Source organism: Ambystoma mexicanum, chromosome 5q, assembly GCF_040938575.1.
Source record: "Ambystoma mexicanum isolate Mex_15411 chromosome 5q, UKY_AmexF1_1, whole genome shotgun sequence".
Classification (NCBI taxonomy): domain Eukaryota; kingdom Metazoa; phylum Chordata; class Amphibia; order Caudata; family Ambystomatidae; genus Ambystoma; species Ambystoma mexicanum.
Window position 1 is genome coordinate 1,280,071,620 of NC_090933.1, and position 18,442 is coordinate 1,280,090,061.

General features: G+C 46.9%; 1 protein-coding gene across 2 annotated transcripts in view; it reads right to left on the bottom strand.

Annotated features, from left to right (window-relative positions):
* LOC138498038 (microtubule-actin cross-linking factor 1, isoforms 6/7-like) overlaps positions 1–18,442 on the bottom strand; it is a 530,795-nt gene that overhangs the window by 259,003 nt on the left and 253,350 nt on the right. For both annotated transcript variants that reach the window (XM_069621876.1, XM_069621877.1), the window contains exons 14-15: positions 16,460–16,686; positions 15,619–15,741 (exon numbers count right to left, since the gene is read on the bottom strand). In XM_069621876.1, the coding sequence (XP_069477977.1) occupies positions 15,619–15,741; positions 16,460–16,686 (350 nt within the window). The remainder of the gene's footprint in view (positions 1–15,618; positions 15,742–16,459; positions 16,687–18,442) is intronic.

Genomic DNA, 18,442 nt, shown 5'->3' on the forward strand with positions numbered 1-18,442 from the left:
ACGCGGTTCAGGTGCTACACACCACTGTGAACATGCTGGTCAAGGATATGAAACACGTTAAAGCCAAATACGAGTACTTAGAGTCCAGATCCCACAGGAATGTGGTCTGTATAGTGGGTGCCCCAGAGAATGACCCGTCGGGCAACATGGAGCGGAAAGTCGAGACACTTCTCAAAAACCTGCTGAATGATCCAGCATTGTTCCAGCTTCTTGCCATTGAGAGCGCGTACAAAGCCCTGGCCCAGAGACCCAAACCTGGGGATTACCCCAGGCCAATCAGAGCGAAGATTCTGAGCTACCGGGACAGGGACCTGCTATTGAAGCTTGCTCGAGACAAACAGGAGCTGCACATCTGGGGTCTCCTATTATCTGCATTTCCCAGACCAGCAGGAACACCGTCAATTCCTGGGTGTGAAGAAACTTCTGCGAGAGCACAATCTGCAATACACTATGTTATATCCCGCCCACCTACGCTTCCAATTTCAGGGGATGATGTATTTTTTCACAGTGCCGGAGGAGGCGGTGAAGTATCGAGCCCAAGATATCGCTTCAGAGGTTGGGTTCGTCCGCAGAAGGTCTGCAGACTAGAAACTGGACTGGACACTGAAGCAAATGGCAAATGGTAATGTAGACTAGCAGGATGATGTTAACTTTTGTTCTGTCTTATTTGGAAATTTTATGTCAAGAAGGTGCACGAGTGGCAACAGCTCGCCCGTAGCAAAAGCTATGCTGTTTGTGGATGGGGTGAGATGGAGGTGTGTGTTGACACTGCAAGCTGTGGGTGCGCAGTGGGGGTGGTGTGCAAGGGGAGTTGCTTGGGTTTACAGTTACAAAATGCTTAGTGGCTTAGACAACGTTTTAATGGTGGGGAATGCATTGGTCCGATTGCACGTTTGTTGTACTTGATACGCAATGCTATAGTCACGTGACGCAGTGAGTCAACTCAGAGGAATGAGCTGGAATGTTAGAGGCCTGGTCAACTGTGTGAAGACCCAAAAGATTATTGCACAGGCCAATCGACTATGGGCTAAGATACTTTTCTTACAGGAGACCCACCTGGTCGACCGGGTTGCCCAGTGAATGGCACCGGGTTGGGGACATCACCGGTATTACACTTCATATTCGATCAAGGCACAGGGTGATCATTTTAATACATAAGACACTGCAGTTCTTGATGAGGAGATGGTTTGTACTGGTGCCAAAAATGCATACTGCTCCTTAACAGTTATGGTCGCAACACTGATGATCCTGACTTTTAAGCAGATGTAATTGACCGGCTCTCTGGATTCCCTACGGCAGCACTCCTCCAGGGTGGGGATTTCAACACGATAATGGATGCGTCTCTAGAATGGCCACAGCAGGGCCAGGTGCTCTCAACAAGGCAGCAAATGCAATCACTGAGAGGTGGAGAGAGATGGACATGGTTGGTGTGTGGAGGGTGCGCCATCAGGGGGTGAAAGAGTTGACCCATCATTTGTCAGTGCTTGGGATTCATTCATGTAGAGATCTATGATTTATCTCAGAGTCTTTGCTACGGGTAGTAGAGGACTGGATAATTTACCCGAGAACGTTATCGGACCACTCCCCCTTATTACTGGTGCTCGTATGGGGGACGAGGGCGGGACACGAGCGGTTTGGTGGTTCAAGCCAGAGTCGCTCCGTGATAGGGTCTTTGTACTTGGTTTGCAGGACAACATTGAATTATATTTTCCTGAAAACATGGGGTCAGTATCTTCCATTGTGACACTGTGAGAGGCATTTAAGGTGTTTGTACGGGGGGGGGTTGCCATGGCATCTGTATTTGGAGTCCTGAAGACTATCAGGCATGAGTTAACCGAGGTAGAAGAGAGGCTGCGGAAGCTGCAGGAACGCTAAACTAGGGAACCCACACCATTACTACTAGCGGATACTAAGCTCCTACTTGATGATTTTCAGGATCTGGCACAGAGGGAGATTAGGTTCCTGGACAAACCAGTGATGCTGCGCCAATACGGGGAGTATGGCAGACCGGGTCATTTGCTGGCAAGGCTGGTACAGCGAGAAACAGGTAGGTCCCCGATCTCGTATATAGACAATGCGCCAGGCGTTAGAGAATATTCGGATAAGGAGGCCATTAACACAGTATTCCACGCGTTTTACTGAAATCTGTATTAGCCAAAAGGGGAAGTGTCGGAGGCTGAAAGTAGGAGTTTTTTAGATGCAATACCGATGTCTCTGTTGTCCAGGGAGGCATTTGACGTCCTTGAGAAGCCATTAACAGAGGAAGAGATCAAAGGGGCGATCAACAGTCTGCCAAATGGCAAGGCGCCCAGGATTGATGGCAGAGTTTTATAAGGAATATTATGATACGCTGACCTTGTATCTGCTTCAGAAGTGGGAGGAGGCGCGGAGTACTGGATGTCTTCCCGGATCTGTACAGGAGGCTGTCATCACTGTGTTATTAAAGCAAGATAAGGCCCCCAACGAATGCCCCTGGTAACATCCACTCTCCTTGATCAACTTTGATGTAAAAATGTTTGCAAAGGCGATAGCAAAACATGCTTCTGCACCTAATTCCTAATGACCAGTCAGGTTTTATACTTGAGGAGACTCTATAATGTAATGTCCAATGTGTCTCCAGATTCCAGCGCAATAGCAGTATCCCTCGACATGCAAAAGGCATTTGACAGAGTGCATTGGCCCTTCCTGTTCCAGGTACTGGGCAATGCAGGGTTGTGCCCTAGATGTATCTCCTGAGCTCGACTGCTATACACGGAACCCGTGACCAGGGTAAACACCAATGGGACTCTGTCAGGGATCATTAAACTGCAGGGTGGAACGAGGCAGGGATGCCTTTTATCCCCACTGTGATTTGCGTTGATGATTGGGCTGCTTGCAGACTTGGTGCGACAGAGGCATGGTGGATGTGGTATAAGACTGGGTGGCCGGCTACTGCCATTATCCCTCTATGCGGTCAACATTTTATTGTATATACGAGACCCTCCCAAAAATTGGTGCTCAGTCATTGACATGGTGGAAGAATTCGGGAGATAGTCAGAGGTGTTCCCACTGACAGATGCCTCGATATGTCTGACAGATGTGCATGGGCTAAGGATGGTGAAAACCTCCCAGAAATATTTGAAGATAGTGGTCCGAGACATTAGCATTGAACTATGCTAGGTAATAAGCACAGCTTAGACTCAAAAGAGCACACTGTGGGAAAATACTGATGTCACTGATGGGGCGGCTCTGGATACTCAAAATAATATTGCTTCTGAAGCTGTTGTACCTGTTCAACAACATCTGAGCCTGGCAGGGTAGACAGCTGTTTAGTGAACTACAGTCAATCTACACATCATTCCTCTGGAGTAACTGGGGTATCCGCTTGGGTATCTCAGGGCACCCCACTTTCAGTTATACGATCTCGCGGCACAAGGCCTATTCTGGAAGGATGTAGATCACCCCCAAATTAGATTGGAAAATAGTGTGGCTGTCCAGACTGGTATATATATCCTGCAATGTAGAAACATATTTTCTTAGGGTGAATATTGTGACCAATTAAAACTGCAGAGCCCAACTTCAACGTTTCACTCAACAGGTTTTTTTTACTGAATCACAATAAGACATGTATCAAATTTAAAATTGTGCACATATTTATGTACCCATAATGCTCTTTGCTTTTATGCAAATCGGCAGGATTGGGTTCTATGAAGAAATACTGTATTGTGTGACCTGGCCTGGGACCATGCCCCCCGGCCCACACCCTCCTCCCCAGGTCACCACCCCTCCAAGGATGAGAGGGTTCCTCCAGCAAATCTTTTCCCATTTCCAGCACTGAACAATGGTGTTGGGGAAGTGACACCCCCTCTCTTAAGTAGACTTCATTTCTTACAAATAATTTTACTTTTGTGATTGCTTGCGAGAAGTTGGCCACGTAAATGAATAGTTCTAGCTTGGAGCCATGTTCTTGTCAGATGGATTTCTCTAGCCGCATGATATACTCTCTTCCATGCACAATTTATGGTCTTTTTGGGTAACCTGTTTAGTGTGAGAAACCTGAAGGTGTCTCGCCCGCTAGTCCCTGAGGATCTGTCATCCAGGTGGCCAGGACACGGCCATTGCTTTTGGATCCAGGTCCTGGGGGTGGACCAGTGCGGGAGAATCACCTGGATGGAGGGGTCTTCTGGGAGTGGAAGTGGGACACCCGACAATGAGACGCGTATCCTCTTCCCTACAACACCGTTACCCCATCCTACCAGGTAGGATACTTAGGGTTTCAACCCTCCCCTTTTTCCGCCACAAACACTTTCTCATGGACAACTCACTGTGAGGGAAAACAGACTAACAACCGAGCCGTATGCCTCACATTTCCAACATGATGGTCAGGCAATTATTGATCATTACACACACCTGATTTCCATCAAACTTCCCCACACGGATAAAAGGCTGAACACAAGAACACACTCTGAGCGAGGCAAAGCACATGAGGAAGCAGCAGTTCCAAGATGGCAGTTTAACACAAGGTGGAAGACGGCAAGACCAAAAAGAAATACAAAGGAAGAGCCCTTGACCTTTCACAGAAAGACTAACATTTATGAGCCTTTGAGAATAGAAAACGTAAGACCTGGAATCAAAGCTGAAGACTCCTGCATTGTGTGTCGGAGGTACCCGGGGCTCTCCTGCGTCGATAATCAAGGCAGTGAGAAGCGGTTGCTCCTGTGGTACTGTCCTTGGCTCCTACAACAAAGAAAAGCCAGTGAAGGTAGCACAGCCGGTGAGTTGGGGATACCAACCCGGGCTGTCTGGAACCAACCCGGGCTGTCTGGAACCCAAGGTTGCAAGTGGCAACATTGTATGATGGAATTTGAAGAGGACAGTGCATGAAGCATACGTGGCAAGTGATGCGAACATAATTAATGCACTAAATGCGTGACTGAACTTTGAAGCAAAGATAGATACTGTAAACAGAGTGGTCCAGCATCACATGTGTGCTCCTTCGAAAGTCTCCGTTAGGTATCCAAACCCAAAGGGGACAATGTAAAGAGAAGCAATTGTAAAATCGAAGTGGTCCTACATCGGGTCAAGTTAAACCCTGTGCACATTCGAACGTTTTCAATACTTGATTGAAATTGGTCTGAGCCCGGCTGAGGGAGACTAATTGTGTTTAAAAGGGGATCAGAGTACATTGTACTAAAGAGATCTGAGCCCGAATGAGGGGGATCCGGATGAACAGTGCATCAAAGAAGAAAATAACTTATCATTTTTGTTTGGTTACATCAGGCCTTCTGAATGAAGAGACTTTGAGGAGTAAAGAGACTTGCATGCAGAAGGTCCTGATATTACGATTGTCTGTATCCTCGTGCTAAGGAAGCCAGAGACTGTGCTATGCTCCAGTGTACCACCTTGTCCCATGCTGAAAAAGTGGGGCAGGGAGGCCAGTGACTCGAACATCCTGACTTATCATTTTGAACACTTCTTTCTTTTTGTAACATTGTTCCCCACGCTGCTTGTATTTAGAGGTAAGGATGGGCAATATTTTTTTTTTAGTATAGGCCCTTATATTTTGACAGACTCCACTAGGAATGCCCTCTTTATTATTTGATGGTCGTAGCTTGCTCCCATATGTAGATTTAGGGTTAGATTGGCGTTTATCTCACCCCTGCGAAAGTTCAATAAACACCCTTGAACTGTGGTAGCTTGTGCCTGTCTTACTGTTGATACCATGCCTTCTTTACATATATAAGTGAGTTGGTACATGTGTTGAATGTCTTTCAGAATCTGCTTTACTAGTGCGATTTAGTCTAATCCTAACAAATTGTCTACCTGATCAATTAGATTGTAAACTCAGCAGATGGCTTTTTGTAAAAGTGAATACTTTCAGTCCCTTAGTTTTGTAAGCAAATGCCTTACCAAGCAACCACCGCACTGCTTGATCACCAGATCTAAATCCATGAATCTGTATTTGGAAACATGAACATGCCAAAAATACAGTAACAATTACCTGCGATAGCCCACAGTAATGACTCCCAGGTTTCATTTTTGGGGAGCACAAACAGTACAGGACAAGGCATTCGGAGAAGAAGGACTTATACAGTCACATGCTAGAAACGGACAAAACAAGCACAAGTTCATCTTCATGAACAAAACAAACATGCTTTCAATATGATATGTTAGCCAAGTACGGGTCCCAAGTCAAGGTCAAAAATCAGTGCTCTGTAACCAAATAGCAGACCACAAGGGTTCTATGTTCAATCATTAAATGTGTTTTTTTCAACTGTTTTTTTTCCAAATTTCCTTTTCTGAACAAACTCATCTAAATATTGTATTTAAATTTTTGGGGATTCCCACCGCAGCCCCTCAGCCCTATTCATTTTACACTATTCCCGACCCCCACCTCCACCCCTTATATACCCTTACCGACAAATAATTTCGGAAAAAACCCATCAAAAAAACACTCTAGATAAATGAACATCGTACTGACCACAAGACACTATACAGGACTTCGGAAAACATGAAAAGGGTTCTGTAGGAGTGGACAGCCAACATGAAGTGTACGCAATGGGGGAGGGTTGGTGGAATCGAACATAAAGAGCAATACACCTTTCCCCATTATTCCAATACTCTCTTGGAACTCTACAATCATAGACAGCCTTTTCCCCAACCCACAGAAGACACATTTACTCCAGCCAACCATTTGGCGGGTTCTTCATGTAGGTCCACACCATTAGCATTGCTTTGTGGACTACTTTGAGAGCCCGACAAACCCAGAGCATGGACCCCTGTGTCTGATGTCGCCGTGAGGGACCAATCCGCAGAAGTAACACGCCACATCTAGGCAGTACACAGGTGGCTATTGTGGTTAATTACTAGGCCAGCGGCAACCGTGCCGGTGCTACCGGTGGGTTGCCGCCGGACCTGTAAATATTTACGGGCGCCTGACTTCCCGGTGCCACCGGGAGATTACAACCCCAGCGGCCCGGAAAGTCAGGTGCCGTTAAAATGTTGTTCCCCATTCGCATAGAGTCTTATAGGACTCTGGGAATGGGGACACAGAAGCACCGGCACCGATGTTAACGGTGCCAGTGCTTCCGCGACGCGTCTGCCTACTGTGGCTGCTGTGCCCAGCAGGGTCAGAACTGTCGTGCAAAGTTGCTCCGGCAGGCAGACCTGTAATATGCCGGTCCGGAAACAACAGTGCCGGTAAGCTTAGCGACACCCTTTTCTCCGTACCGGCATAGTCAGAATGAGGCCAAACATCTCCATGTGACCAAACGGCTGTCCCTATTTTACATGTCCACAGCATACGCTGTGTTGTGCTCATATCGCGTTTACAAGCCCAGCACTCGTCTCATATACTCAGTTTATATCTCAGCATTCCGACAGGTGGTGCATACTTCTTTTGCTGCGTGACACTGCGGTTCAGATCCACTTTCATACATTTCAGGTTGGAAAACACCCTTCAAGCAGCTTTCCCTGTCGATGCTCAAGCCGAGCACGGCCAACCCATTGTCCATCCTCTCGAGTCCCACCCCTACCAGAGGAGTTCAATAATATATAGGATTTGTTTCATTATTTCATTCCTTATCTTTCTAAATTAAATGCATATCCGTATCACCCTGCCGAAGGAGTGGAATTCAGACCCCCACACCGGATCTGGGAAGTCATTCAGCATTAGATAATCAGTACAGCAGTTTAACCCTTACTTGCATATTGACAATGTTATATGACTCTCTAAAATAAGCTTATGCAACTCCGGACCTCGAGGGCTGGAAACCTGACAGCTTTTCAGAATTTCTTTAATTAATGTTCATGAGGAAAAATGTGCATACATTTAGAATCATTCTATGCAAATATATATCATGAATATGAATGAGGGGTATCCTGAAAACCCGGCATGGATTTGTGCCTCGAATCCTGGAGTTGGACAAGCCTGCATTAGACAATCTTTCCAGTATGGTCAATGCTGGGCACCACTTGTTGAATCATTTACAGCACCTTGAGCACTGGAGCCTAGAAGTGCCTCACCCCCGTGGAAAGGTTTCAAATCAGTAACGCTCTGGGATGCCATATTACTTAGCAGTCGAATAATTATTATAATGCTTTACTGGCGAGTGGTGATGGCATACATAAATGGATTCATGTTATGGATTACTTTATCTGTTCAAAAGTACATAGAAGAACGCTTGATACATGCGATTCACTTGGAAAATACTTTGATTTTTTAGGTCCATTGTATATGTTGGTCAAGCTACACTTGAGAATATACATGGAAATTACATTATCACAATTAATTTAAAAGGGTTTTTGAGAAATAAAAAATAATAACACAAATACTACCATGTTTAAAAATGGCTAATCTAGAAACCTGGATGTCTCCATGTCGTTTTTTGGAAAATAATACAAAAGTGATTTATAATTTTTAAAAATATTCACATAATTAAATTACTGTGTTCTGAACGGTATTTGGCACATTGAGGAAGTGAAGAACTATGGTACAGAACCACGTATGGTTGATAAATGCACGTCGTTGCCAAAGGATGCAGTGTATGGTTTTAAGCATTATTTCATCCCTTCCCTGAAGTGGAGGCCCTCAAGATTTCATTGTCTGGGCAAGGCAATGCGCTTCTAGCACATCCATAGCTGCCAAGTTGCCCACTTCCATACTTCCATGCGTGACTCCTCAAGCCACTACTGATTTCCCCCCCACTGCAGGGTGGGACTTGTTTTTTCCCCATTGTAAAAAGGGGCCTACAAGTTCCAGCATGCAACTGAAAACAAAACATTGGAACTGCCTCGCAGTGTCGGAACTGGGAACTTCACAGAGGAACGCATCCCATTCTCTTGTGTTTGCAGATAATTAAGCAGCTGCCAGCAGTGCATTGTCAGTGGTGATGTCGCAGGATTGGCGGCGAAAGGACAGGGTAGAGAGAGGGAGGGGCCATGCGGGTGGTCAGAAAGATAGCCCAGGAGCTGGGGAGGAAGGGTGGACAGGAAGAGGAGCAGGCATGGACAGTGCTGGGACGGACAGACTGCTCCCAGGCGTGGCACATGGAATCCTGAGGGCCATGAGGCTCCATGGCTTCAACCACAAATTGAAGTGTAATAGCCGTGCCAAGAGTTCTTTTCATTTTTACAGAGCGTCCCTTCAGTTCAAAGGCTAGAGGAACGCGACCTGGACGCTTTGTTTCTTCTGAGCCAAATATAGAATCGGCTCAGGCCGGACATTCAGCACTGCCAGTTTTCCAAATCAGAGCTAGACAGACAGACAGACAGACAGACAGACAGAGCGTCCATGGCTCTGCAGGTCATTAAGTGGTCAGGGTGCAAACACATTTCTTTTATAAATGGCAGAGCCTTTCATAAGCATGATCGAACACTTCCAACTCAAAGAGCTCACAAAACACCAGTTACATTGCGAATCTGTGCAAGTTAAAGTGAGCAACACAAAACTCCCATTTAGAAATGTGTTTACATCCATGATGTCTCTTGATATGCAAAACAATAAAGTTGCTTTAAGTCCCTAATCAATTGTTTTCAACATCATGAATAACAACGAGCTGGAGGTTTGTGGCAACCAATCTGCATATTTATCTTCGTTTATTACACGACTTCTTTTATTACATGTCTTAAATCACTGAATGTACAGGGCACAAAAACAGCAAAAACAGCAAGGCCACAGAGCCGTGAGTTGGGAACCCCCCCCAGCGTGATAACTATTGCCCAATCTCCATCTCTCCCTTCCTGGCCAAGCTCCTGGAGAAACTGCCCATCTCCCAGCTTAATCTGCACACTGAATCTGTAGGTTGTCTTCATGACCATCAGTCTGGCTTCAGAGCTGCCAGAAGCATGGAACATGGAAACTGCTCTCCTGAACATCTGTGAGGACCTGCTCTCCAACCTTGACTAACACCCCTTGCGTCATCTTCCTGCTTGATCTCTCTTCTGCCTTTGACACTGTCAACCATGCCATCCTGCTCAACCGTCTCTGTGATAACCTGGGTATCACGGGTCAGGCTCTGGCGTGGCTGACTTCTTTCCTCTCCGACCGACCCTCCCAGGTCCAACTTGGGTCCTTCCTCTCTGCTATCTTTTTCTCTACCTGTGGTGTCCCCCAGGGGTCTAACCTCTCCCCCTGGCTGTTCAACCAATACCTGGCACTCCTTCCCCACCGCATCGCCGCTCTCTACCTCAACTTTCAGTATTATGCGGATTACATCCAGCTCATCTTCAGACTACCCTCGGCATCCTCCTCTACTTCCCTCATCTCTGACTGTCCGCCATCCAGGAGTGGTGTGCCGCCAATGACCTCTTCCTTAATGCCAGTAAGACAGATTCTTCACATAGGCACACCCGCTCTCTCCTTTCCTGTAACTCTCTGGCCGGCCTCTCTTGGCCCTCTTCCTGCTCCCACCTGCAAGGCTAAAAACCTTGGGTCATCTTCGATTCCACACTCTCCTTCTCTCCTCACATCTCTGACGTCTCTAAGAAGTCACACTACCAGCTGCACCTCCTCAGAGGTATTCTTCCTTTCCTCTCCTTCCCCCAGAAGCTCACTGCCTCCAGAGCTTTGGTTCTTTCCAGGCTGGACTATTGCAACAGCCTCTTTCTTAATCTGCATGCTTCTACTCTCCGCCCTCTGCAACTTATTCAGAACAGGACTGCAAGACTTGTCCTTGGCCTCAAGCCCAGGATCGTTTCTCTCCAGGACAGAAATCTCTGCACTAACTCCCAGTGGCTGCAAGGATTAAGTTCAAACCCCTCTGCATCATCCACAAGGCCTTCTGGGTTCTGGGGCCTCAATACCTTCAACTCGCTCTTCCTATATATCTTCCTTCTCGAGCTCTTCGCTCCTCCGCCTCCTACTCCCTCAGGGTCAGTCGCTTCTCCAAGCAACGAGTTGGCGGTAGATCTCTTTCTTCGGCTGGTGCCTCCCTCTGGAACAGCCTCCCTGCCTCCCTTAAACTTGAGGAGAACCATCTCCGGTTCCGGAAGCATCTCAAAACCTTTCTCTTTGCTTCTGCTTTTTCTCCTTCTCTCCTCTGCTGACCTCCTGGCTGTAACCGGAACTGCACTGGCTACCTGGACCATGTCCTCCCCCGCCAGCATCTCACTCCTGCACTGCCCACCAGGCAACACCCGCCCTTGGGACTGTTTCTGTATCCCTAGAGTCCCCCTACCTGCCCTCGACACCTGTTGTCCGCACTTACCTATGCACTTGCCACTTGCTGGCCGTTACTAATGATTATCCTGTACCATGTACTGCACTGTCCCTGCCTCCTTCCCACGCACTGAATGACACCTGGCCTAGTAGGATCGTTTGTCCGTCCTCCCTTTGTTCCCCCTCCATTGCCTCGTCCCGCCTTGAAACACTTGTGTATAGGCGCTTTACAAATGCCATATCATATCATATCATAACCGTGGCAGCATGTGCAGGTCTGTCCAGGCCAAAAATGAACAGGTCAGTATGGGCCCTGTAAGGGGTTGGAGGGCCCATACAAGGCTGCCTGGCCGTGATTCAGTTAGCCCGCCTAGTTGCCGGTGAGGTGTGCTCTTATGAAAGACCACCCGGGTTGTGTGCGAGCCAGGCGGTGGCCTGGGAGCTGAAGAGCAGTAAGTCAGCAGCAGAATGTTCTATTTTCACAAACCTTGGCATGAACAGTGAAGGGAACGTGCTGCGCTGCCTTGGAGGGCAGCCCAGGTGAAGAGCGGAGTGCCGGAAATCCCGGGTTGCTCCGTCAGGCAATCCAGGTGAAGAAAAGTCTCAGGCAATCAAGCGGAGCAGCCCAGGTGAAGACTGATCTCTGGCAGACAGGCCGCAGCTCCCGAAGAACCGCGGGCCGCCCCTAGCTTATTTGTGATGCAATGCAGAGGGGGCGGGGCCGTGAGGGGAGGAAGTCCCCGGGCATAGCTGTGAGTAAAAGCGGCCTGCCCACTGCCAAGAAGACGCCACCAGAATTTAAAATGGCACCCAGGACGGCGGTGAGTGCAGCGACGTCCGCGACGACAACAGGGACACCACCTGAAGCGATACCGACGGGGACACCCAGGAGAAAGAACAAGAGTGGGGCCAGGCCATAGAATCACCAGAGATTGCCCTGAAAGGTAATGAAAGGGTGTGAGTGACTGCAGCAGTCACCCCATTGTGAAATAATGGGTTTTAATGCGTAATATGGTATGTGCTGTTTGTCATTGTTATTATTTTTGTGTATATTGATTAAATGCTAAGTACTGTAGAATATGCTTACGAATATACTTATTTATAGTAGGTTCAATGTTATGTAGTGTAAATATTTATAAATAATAAAACTTAAGTAGGGGGAGTGTAGAGGTGGGAAAAGTATTAGGGGGCACGTTAAGCAGTATGTTGGGTAGGATGTCAAGTATGTAAAACAGAGTAGAGGGGAGGTACCCTGGCATGAGGAAGGGGGGATGACGTGGCGGCCTGCCCGTGGTCGCCCAGGTAGATGGGACCACCCACAGAGGCCATACCCTGGCTTCACACTCCATGTGGGTGGTACCGGGGGTTAGGGAAGGGGTCAGACTCACCCTAAGTGTCCCCGAGACCCCTCCAAGGAAGGGGGGCTGATGTAGCAGATCCCTATTTAGATGGGGCTCACATCAGGGGGGCGTTTAGGAAGGGGATTCAAGTTTAATTGTTTTTATAAATAAAGAGGGGTCCCCGCTGAGCTCTCTATAAAAAAAAACCTTGGCATCTGTGTCTGCTAGTAGAACTCAGGGTGCAGCCCAACTCTTGTTAACAACAATTTTATTTTACAGGTGCAGCACCCCTCCCTATCCAGCTGTCCTGGGGTGGTGGTTCCCATGGGGACTGTCCCTGACCTGAGGTGAGGGGGTGTACACCCTTACCCGGACCAGTGCTGGAAAACGAGGGCTACAAGACCATAAAAGCCCCACTACCCCTTGTTGGGTAAATATTTACAAGTGGCAGTTGGTGAAAATTGCACGTATTGTGACTTTTTAGTGCCATTTTGCCTATTTTGTTGTGGGCGCAAACTCGCTGTAAGCTGGATGGTCTAAATAAAACCTGGTGAGGTCCCATGACAAGCAAATATAGACTGGTGGAAAAAAGATAGCAGGTAAACGCAGACTGGGTAGATTTCAGAACAAGATGTGTGAAGTCACATGGCAGGTGAATACAGACTGGTGAGATCCCATGGCCAGTAAATATAGACTGGTGGAATACATAGCAGGTAAATGCAGACTGGTGAGATCCCATGGCCAGTAAATATAGACTGGTGGAATACATAGCAGGTAAATGCAGACTGCTGAGGTCCCATGGCCAGTAAATATAGACTGGTGGAATACATAGCAGGTAAATGCAGACTGCTGAGATCCCATGGCCAGTAAATCTAGACTGGTGTAATACATAGCAGGTAAATGCAGACTGGTGAGATCCCATGGCCAGTAAATATAGACTTGTGGAATACATAGCAGGTAAATGCAGACTGGTGAGATCCCATGGCCAGTAAATATAGACTGGTGGAATACATAGCAGGTAAATGCAGACTGCTGAGATCCCATGGCCAGTAAATCTAGACTGGTGGGATACATAGCAGGTAAATGCAGACTGGTGAGATCCCATGGCCAGTAAATATAGACTGGTGGAATACATAGCAGGTAAATGCAGACTGGTGAGATCCCATGGCCAGTAAATATAGACTGGTGGAATACATAGCAGGTAAATGCAGACTGGTGAGATCCCATGGCCAGTAAATATAGACTGGTGGAATACATAGCAGGTAAATGCAGACTGGTGAGATCCCATGGCCAGTAAATATAGACTGGTGGAATACATAGCAGGTAAATGCAGACTGGTGAGATCCCATGGCCAGTAAATCTAGACTGGTGTAATACATAGCAGGTAAATGCAGACTGCTGAGATCCCATGGCCAGTAAATCTAGACTGGTGTAATACATAGCAGGTAAATGCAGACTGGGTAGATTTCATAACAAGATGTGTGAAATCACATGGCAGGTATATACAGACTGGTGAGATCCCATGGCCAGTAAATACAAAGGTGTGGAAACATGCTACACAGGTGAAGAGACCGCGGCAATTAGAGACAAATACAGGCACATCACATATAATGTAAATACAGACAGGCGAGATGGTGTATCAGATAAATACAAACTACTGCCAACACAAACCAGGAAAGTCCAGATGGGTGCCATCATGCACCAGGCACATAGAGACGGGCGGGAGAGCACTGTGGGCAAGTCTAGAGTGCCAAGATACCTCACTGTATGCATAGTTTATGCTCCTCTATGTCCATCTCCCTCGTGCCTTCTTTCTTGCACCCACCCATCATCTTCTCATCACCCTTCTGCCTCCGACCATCTCTCCTGTGTCCATGCCCCCACCAACTCTGTACAGCTGTGCCTCTCAATATTTGCCCACATTTCACTTGCGTTTCCCACCTACTGCCCAACTCACTCCAACCCTGTGCTTGGGCAGCCTGCGTTCACCCCATGCCCACCACTCCCTCCCTCTTTTCCCATCAGTTTACCCCCAATGACGACCAAAACCAGCAAAATCTATCACACATGTCGCCTACTTTGCTCGCTATGCGGTCTAGCCCCTTGTCACCATCACTTTTTCACCCTGTGTCCATTGCAGGGTCATCTCTTTCCCGCTCTGTCTTTTCTCTACGCTGCTCAGTTACCTTCCCCACACCTATACTCCAAGCTAACACGCTACCCTCTGTCCCACTCGCAATTCTTCCTCCATCTTCACGATAGTCTGTCGAGGGTTTCTTCTAAAACCTCAGTCGACCACATCCTGGGTCCAATTCCCTGGACCACTGCAAAACAAGTCTTGGATCCTCTGTCTTTATCCCTCAACCTTTGCTCTCTTTCTGATTGCGTCTCTTTCAATCCTATGTGTTCCTCTTTCGTCCCTATAGATCATCGTTCCACCTCATTCTGTCCTCTTGCCTCTATTCCTCCCCACCCCCCTAGCCCAAGCATCCTCTGTCTTTTTCCCAATTCTCTGTCCTTCTCGAGCGCGGGCTGGTCCTTTTGCCTTATTTCAATGTCCTCTAATGTACATGCTCTCCTTTTCCTTTCTGATGCCCCCCCCCGAGCTCCTTTGTTGACCCTCACTCTGCATCTTTCCCACTTCTTGCCCTTTGCCCTTTCATGCTCCTTCAGTCTGATTCCGCTATTCTCTACACACTTTGATCTCTGCTCTTAATAAGGGGCAGGTAGAAGGGCACAGAAGAACCTTGTTCTCTGCTCTTAATAGGGTCCTTCTCTGCCCCTCTACTCTCCTTACTCTACATTCTTTTCGTGGCTTTCCATTCATTGGCTGCTCCAATATTTCTCTCCTTGTGACGCTTTGTCCTTCTCACGTTCATTTCTCATTTACATCCCTTATCTCCCCTTTTCCATGCCTGCAGAACATTACATTCCCTACCCCAAACTTTCCTCAGATCATAAATGTATTCCTGTACTTCAGTCCAGTAGCTTTAGCAGAAGCAAATATAAAATATCAACTGCCAGAATGCAGGTGCCTGCAGACTAAATGCTTAAGAGTGTGAGCACTGCGCGTACCAATGGCATGCACACCCCCCCCCCCCAAGATTACTAAAGCATACCATTGTCACCTCCCATACTCACATCGTCCATGCTCTTGGTGACATCAGGCTTGTCCATGTCCCCACACAAAGACATCAGTTCGACTCCCAGGAGCCCCAGTGTGTCCAGGTCATGTTGAAGGCTGTCAATTTCCTCCCGGAGGACCTTGCGGGAAGCAATCAAGGACAGAGTTGGCATTCCTCATCAAGTAAGCAGACGGAGCTCCTCCTAAATCCAGGATCCCCATGGTTTGGCAACTTTTTTTTAGCTAGCAGGAATTCTCTTTAACAAAAATGTCTTCTAGCAAAATGTCCCGTTACAATGGGATATCATTAGATAGAATTGCCCGGGAATGCTGCCAACTTTCGATCCTAGCACATACACAATAGTCTGAAGTTACTGATATAAATGGGAGTCACTGAATGGCAACTGCCCGGGTAATCACTAGACTGTGGCCTGCTCTCTAATGCACAGCACAAGACACCGTCGCCTCATTCTGGGAAGCCAGACTACACATGACATGTCCACATGGGAGCTTTGTGGGTACGATTTTAACTCTACAGACTCTTGCAGATATATATTGTGTGCTTGAGCCATGATCATGGACCGGCCCTCTGGTATCTGCCCTCCAGCAGTTTACCAGCTGGGGGGGGGGGATCAACTGTGAAGTTTGACAGGCATTGGATCATGACCAGATGCACAAAAGTGAGGACATCCCTTGGCTGCTGTTTACCAACTCAGTTTGGCTACTTGATTGAGAAAGTTAATCAAAATCTTGTCATTTGTCAAATTTCAGATTTTTTTAGCCTAGCTTCTTGGGGTTGAAATCCTGAAAAGCTGCCCAATGCTTCACCAGTGCGTGTTTTCTGGAAAAATTCCATACCTGCATGGCGTTCAACCTCAACCGCATGGAATCTGCCTCCGCTCCACTCTCATCCATTTCCAGCACCATCTGTTGAGTGTCGCCGAGGGTGACGGTGAGGTCTGACAGTCCATGCCAGAAGCGGTCTGCTAGGGCCAGCAGGCTCTGTAGCCAGGTCTCTTTCTTGTCTGCCTGGTTCTGGAGCTGGTTCCACTGATCCTGCAGCTTCTGTATCCGATCCTGAACCCCTGAAAAGAAGGAATGGAAGCAGGGTGGTCATTTATGGGGCACAGTAATATTGTGGCACAGAAAAGCCTGCAGTAATTGCAAGCAAATTATAACGGGACACAAATGTTGCAAGAGGCGATGCCCATCTCTATGGTTAAAGGTGTGAGTGGACGCGAAGGAGTGACCTAAGTGTTACCTAAACATTAAGTGCTTGTGTGAGCTTTCTGTATGGAGAAAGTCTCTAGTAAGCATAATTTCCAATATGTTCATTTGTGCCCTCTCATAGCGAAGACGTATCTCTGATAGGCTAAACACATGGCCACTTCATAATGGCCCTGGGCCATTTCCCACCTACCAGTCTCCGTAGTTCTCCCCTTTCACTCCAAGACGGCATCTGTTTAATACAGGAGGTAAAAATGTCCTTGTAGGGGGCGACTTCAATATGGTATTGGACCCTGTTTTTGACCGGAGTAGCCATAGACTCAAGATGGCAGGAAGGACAGGGAGGCATTACACTTGCTCATGCAGGACTTTGGTCTATTGGATGTGTGGAGATTGGAACACCCAACAAGAAGGGAATATACATTTCATTCAGGGGCGCATAATATATACTCGAGAATAGACAACATCTTGACCTCAGGATTAGTGACTCCTAATTTTAAGAGCTGCGAAATTGAAAGTATTGTTATCTCAGATCACGCTCCCATTAGGATGTGTCATGCTCTAGATTATTCATCAAATAAAACACATACTTGGAGAATGAAAGGCACATTATTGAATGATGATGAAATGAGAGAGGCTTTGGTGAAGAAGGCGGAAGATTACATTAAATTTAATTTGAATGGAGAAGCAGAAATTGACGCGTGTGGGAGAGTTTCAAGTGCGTCATGAGAGGGGTGTTTATGAGGCTTTCTGGAATTAAAAGGAAAGAAAAAGAAAGAATTGATAGGGTCTGTAAAAGAGCTAGAAAAGGACGTGATGTGTTTGTCTGATGAGGGAAAAAAATGAAACTCTTAAAAATGAAGTATGATTTAAATAAGAACCTAATTGAAAAGGCAGAACGCGCCCTCTTTAAGGCAAGCTGTACGTATTATGAGGGTGGGGAGAAATGCAGTCGACTGTTGGCTCATCATTTGTGTGAGAGCTGAAAGCTCAACTATCTGTGCAATAGAAAAGAGAGGAGGAGGAGTGACTTATGACCTAAAAGAAATTAATGACGAATTTAGTGACTTTTATGAAAATCTTTACAATGAGAGCCAGACAGTTGATCCAGCTCAGATTGACAATTTCTTGGTGAGTCAGTCTTTAGAATGTCTTACTGAGGGAGAAGTAATTGCAAAACGTAATAACAGTGGATGAGATTAGGAAAGCGATATGTAACTTTAATATAGGAAGATGTGCAGGCCCTGATGGATTGCCAGCAGAATCTTAAAGGGCAATGCCTGAAGTGGTTCTAAATTTAATAAGGGATACTTTTACTCATTATAAGTTCAAGGATAGGTTACCACCCACACTTAGACAAGCCATGATATATGATATGATATGATTATGGCATTTATAATGCGCCTATACACAGGTGTTTCAAGGCGCGACGAGGCAAGGGAGGGGGATCAGAGGGAAGACAGACAACGATCTTACTAGGCCCGGTGACGTTGAGATTGCGCAAGTATATGTTAATATAATATCATTACTCCTGAAACCGGGGAGGCCTCCTCTGGATCCTGGCAATTATAGACCAATCAGTCTAATCAATTCTGACTGTAAAATTGTTTCCAA